The sequence below is a fragment of the Pygoscelis adeliae genome, unplaced genomic scaffold (genome assembly GCF_000699105.1).
Source record: "Pygoscelis adeliae isolate BGI_AS28 unplaced genomic scaffold, ASM69910v1 Scaffold735, whole genome shotgun sequence".
Classification (NCBI taxonomy): domain Eukaryota; kingdom Metazoa; phylum Chordata; class Aves; order Sphenisciformes; family Spheniscidae; genus Pygoscelis; species Pygoscelis adeliae.
Window position 1 is genome coordinate 1 of NW_008824724.1, and position 1,751 is coordinate 1,751.

The window sequence follows — 1,751 nt, forward strand, 5'->3', positions numbered from 1 at the left end:
GCATGTTCTCCCTCCTCTCCCCCAAAACTGACGCCCCCTCCCCACCTCGGGCAGCAAATCCTTCTGCTACCGCCGGCTGCAGTACCTGAGCTCCAAGTTCCAGATGCACGTGCTGCTCAACGAGATGAAGGAGCTGGCGGCCCAGAAGAAGGTGCCCCACCGCGACTTCTACAACATCCGCAAGGTACCCGCTGGCTCGGGGAGGGGGGGTCCTGGCTTGGCTGGGGAGCACTTGGAGGCTCTCAGGGCTGAGCATCACCTCCGGCCGTGCAGGTGGACACCCACATCCACGCCTCGTCCTGCATGAACCAGAAGCATCTCCTGCGCTTCATCAAGCGGGCCATGAAGAAGCACCTGGATGAAATCGTCCACGTGGAGAAGGGCAAGGAGCAGACGCTCAAGGAGGTCTTCGAGACGATGAACCTCACCGCCTACGACCTGAGCGTGGACACGCTGGACGTCCACGCGGTACGGGGCATAGCCCCAAATCCTGGAGATGAGCGGGGCCCCCAGCCCATCTCTGGCCGGAGTGGGGGATCTTCTCCAGGGGTTGTCCCAGGGTGGGGTGGGGGATGCCGGGGGCTCTGGATAGGGATGTTGCGGTGGCTCTGGGGTGACGAGGGGTCTCAGCTGGCATCTGCGTCCCTCTGCCAGGACCGCAACACCTTCCACCGCTTCGACAAGTTCAACGCCAAGTACAACCCCATCGGCGAGTCCATCCTGCGGGAGATCTTCATCAAGACGGACAACCGCGTCTCGGGGAAGTACTTCGCCCACATCATCAAGGTGAGCGGCCCTGATGGGTGACTCTCCACATCTCCCTCCCTCTGATGCCCACGGTGGCAATGCCACCCACGTCCCCCTTCCCGGTGGCCGAGGGGTGACACTTGCCCCTCCCCGGCAGGAGGTGATGTCCGACCTGGAGGAGAGCAAGTACCAAAACGCCGAGCTGCGGCTCTCCATCTACGGGCGCTCCCGGGACGAGTGGGACAAGCTGGCCCGCTGGGCCGTCACAACCACCGTCCACTCCAACAACGTCCGCTGGCTCGTGCAGGTGCCTCGGCTCTTGTGAGTAACGGGGGGGGGGCAGGTACCCTCAACTGGGGCCATGTCCTGGGTGGGAAGAGCAAGGACACCCCACCGATGGCTGGGGTGGGGTGGGATGGGACACCCGTCTCTGAGGGGGGTCCGTCCTTCTGCAGTGACGTCTACCGGACAAAGAAGCAGTTGGCCAACTTCCAGGAGATGCTGGAGAACATCTTCCTGCCCCTCTACGAGGCCACCGTCCACCCCGCCCAACACCCGGAGCTGCACCTCTTCCTGGAGCACGTGAGCACCATGTCCTGCTCCTGGGGTAGGGCGGGGGACACTGGTGACACCCGCAACCCCCAGCCTGGACCCAGCTTGAGGGCTGGGGCAGATCTCCTGGTGGAGGGGTGACCATCCCACCCCGGGGTTGTCTCTCCCGCAGGTGGATGGCTTCGACAGCGTGGATGATGAATCCAAACCAGAGCATCACATCTTCAACCTGGACAGCCCCTTGCCGGGCAACTGGGTGGAGGAAGACAACCCACCCTACTCCTACTACCTGTACTACATGTACGCCAACATGACGGTGCTCAACCACCTCCGACGGTAAGGACACCTCGGGGTCCCCGGCACCTCCGCCCGTCCTGGGGGCGTCTTGAGGGGGGGGGTCAGGCGATGACGGTCGGCCCCACGTTGCAGGAAGCGAGGCTTCCACACCTTCT

The 1,751-nt window shown here is 63.7% G+C and overlaps 1 protein-coding gene across 1 annotated transcript in view; it reads left to right on the plus strand.

Annotated features, from left to right (window-relative positions):
- Positions 1-54: 54 nt before the first annotated feature.
- AMPD2 (adenosine monophosphate deaminase 2) overlaps positions 55-1,751 on the plus strand; it is a gene marked incomplete at its 5' end in the record, with an annotated part of 2,881 nt that continues 1,184 nt past the window's right edge. Inside the window, 7 exons of the mRNA XM_009323384.1 lie at positions 55-184; positions 274-468; positions 655-786; positions 905-1,068; positions 1,203-1,329; positions 1,472-1,635; positions 1,729-1,750. Coding sequence (XP_009321659.1) covers positions 55-184; positions 274-468; positions 655-786; positions 905-1,068; positions 1,203-1,329; positions 1,472-1,635; positions 1,729-1,750 — 934 coding nt within the window. The remainder of the gene's footprint in view (positions 185-273; positions 469-654; positions 787-904; positions 1,069-1,202; positions 1,330-1,471; positions 1,636-1,728; position 1,751) is intronic.